This window comes from Helobdella robusta (genome assembly GCF_000326865.2).
Source record: "Helobdella robusta unplaced genomic scaffold HELROscaffold_50, whole genome shotgun sequence".
Lineage (NCBI taxonomy): Eukaryota > Metazoa > Annelida > Clitellata > Rhynchobdellida > Glossiphoniidae > Helobdella > Helobdella robusta.
In genome coordinates, this window is record NW_008705255.1 from 829,842 (window position 1) to 832,406 (window position 2,565).

Sequence of the window (2,565 nt, forward strand, 5' to 3'; positions counted from 1 at the left end):
CATTCTGATGAGTGAATAGTTAGAAGTAGATGTTCCTAATTATTTTAATATAAATTTTAAAAAATTAATTTTTTTTTTCAAGATCAAATTAAGTTATTGAAAAATACTTCGACTACTACCTTTACAAATATGAATACTACTGCTATGGCTGTCACTACTACTATTACTACTACTACTACTACTTCTACTACTACTACTACTACTTCTACTACTACTACTACTACTTCTACTACTACTACTGCCGCTGCTGCTTCTAGTATAAATGATGCGACAAGGCGAGTAATAACCATAGAGGAGACAGACGCTGGGTTTATGCAGGTGAATTAATTGTTGTTGATGATGTTGCTGATTATGATGATGATGTTTGTGTTGTTGTTGTTGTTATTGATGATGATGATGTTGCTGATGATGATGACGATGGTACTGATGATGACGTCATCTATCATCATCGTTTGTTCGTTCTTTTTTCCCCGATTAATTCCAGAAAAATCTGCAAGAAATGAAAATATATCAGGCTTCTTTGTCATCATCATCGTCATCATTATCATCATCATCATCGCCATCAACAACAACAACAACAACATCATTATCAGTACTTACAACAACAACTACAACAGCAACAACGTCATCACCTTTATCTTACAAAATTTCGTTTAAAAATTTCGATTTTTCGCCACGTCGCAACAACAACATAAGCAACAACAACAACAATAATAATAATAACAACAATAATAACAACAGTAGCAACAAACTACAGTTACTAAAAACTATCAACCCGTGTAATGTCACTCAACTATCGTTTAGAAATTGCATCTTTAATACTACTACTACTACTAATAATAATAATAATAACACGAATAATAATAGTTATGATAACGGGAATAATAGTAATAATAATATTGATAATATGATTTTTTCATTTATAACTAGTTGTCGAAACTTAGAGCACTTGATTATTCGTGATTGTAATGATGACAACAACAATCGTAATGATGACAACAACAACAACAACAGCAGCAGCAACAACAACAACAACAATAACAAAAACAACAATAATAATATTAATAATAACAATAATAATAATAATTGCATTAATAACAGTAATATTAATAATAATTTTATTATGAATTTTTCAAAAAATTATACTAAGTTACGTTCGCTTGTCATCAGCTACCTCAGCGCTACGAGTGGATCCGGATCCTGTAAACCCGACTCTAATGTTAGATAATAAATTCTTTAATATTATTATTATAATTATTATTGTTGTTGTTGTTATTGTTGTTGTTGTAGCAGTAGTAGTAGTGGTAGTAGCAGTGTTGGTGGGGGTAATAATCACAAATTATCAACACCAACAGACGATATCAGAACTGATCAAAAACACAGTCAGCCCGCACATCACTACTCTAGGGATGTGCGGCTTCAAATTGACGACCGACCACGAAGTATCGTTTCTATCCGAAACTATCGGCACATCCCTGATCCGGCTGAATTTGAACGGTTCTGCCGGACTCGGCGACATAAGTTTGGAGATTTTGTCAGAGAAGTGTAGGGGGCTGGTTGAGCTGTGTTTATCTGAGACTCAGGTTTGTGATTATTATTATAATTATAATTATAATTTTGATTATTATAATTATTATTATTTCGTAATTAAGAACATCATTCAACTTTGAAGATAACAGACGCAGGAGTTTCGGCCCTAACGAATGGCTGCCCTCACATTAAAGCCCTTGACCTTTCCAAATGTCCTAAACTGACCGACAAAACCATAGACAGCATAGCAACAAAGTATTCAAAAAATTTGAAAAATCTCTTCATAGACGGCTGTAGGAACATAACGAATTCGGCGCTATATAACTTAGCTGTCAGCTGCTCCCAGCTGAAACGCCTACACGTTTTTGGCACAGCTATTGATCAGCTGATACCTCAGCTAATTTGCTTGTATAATTTAACTGCTTTGAAGGTCGACAGAGATTTAGTTGATAATTATATTACTACTACTACTACTACTACTACTACTACTACTACTACTACTACTACTACTACCACTACTACTACTACTACTACTGCTGCTGCTGCTGCTGATACTACAACTGCAACTACTACTACCACCAAAAATAATATTAATAACAAAAACAATAACAAAAATAAAAAATGCTGCACACTATCTCATCATCATTTGGTGAAAATTTTCTGGGAATTTAACAGCGCCCAAAGGTAAGATGGAATTATTATTATTATTATTATTATCATTATTATTAATATTATTATTCTTAATAGTAGTAGTAGTAGTAGTAGCAGTAGTAGTAGTAGTAGTAGTAGTAGTAGTAGTAGTAGTAGTAGTAGCAGTAGCAGTAGTAGTAGTAGCAGTAGTAGTAGTAGCAGTAGCAGTAGTAGTAGTAGTAGTAGTAGTAGTAGTAGTAGTAGTAGTAGTAGTAGTAGTAGTAGTAGCAGTAGTAGTAGTAGCAGTAGCAGTAGTAGCAGTAGCAGTAGTAGTAGTAGTAGTAGTAGCAGTAGTAGTAGTAGTAGCAGTAGCAGTAGTAGTAGTAGCAGTAGCAGTAGTAGTAG

The 2,565-nt window shown here is 33.6% G+C and overlaps 1 protein-coding gene across 1 annotated transcript in view; it reads left to right on the forward strand.

The window, feature by feature from the left end:
- Positions 1 to 144: 144 nt before the first annotated feature.
- Positions 145 to 2,565, forward strand: part of HELRODRAFT_178878 (hypothetical protein) — a gene marked incomplete at both ends in the record, with an annotated part of 13,945 nt that continues 11,524 nt past the window's right edge. Inside the window, 4 exons of the mRNA XM_009027747.1 lie at positions 145 to 318; positions 1,151 to 1,219; positions 1,356 to 1,583; positions 1,673 to 1,960. Coding sequence (XP_009025995.1) covers positions 145 to 318; positions 1,151 to 1,219; positions 1,356 to 1,583; positions 1,673 to 1,960 — 759 coding nt within the window. The remainder of the gene's footprint in view (positions 319 to 1,150; positions 1,220 to 1,355; positions 1,584 to 1,672; positions 1,961 to 2,565) is intronic.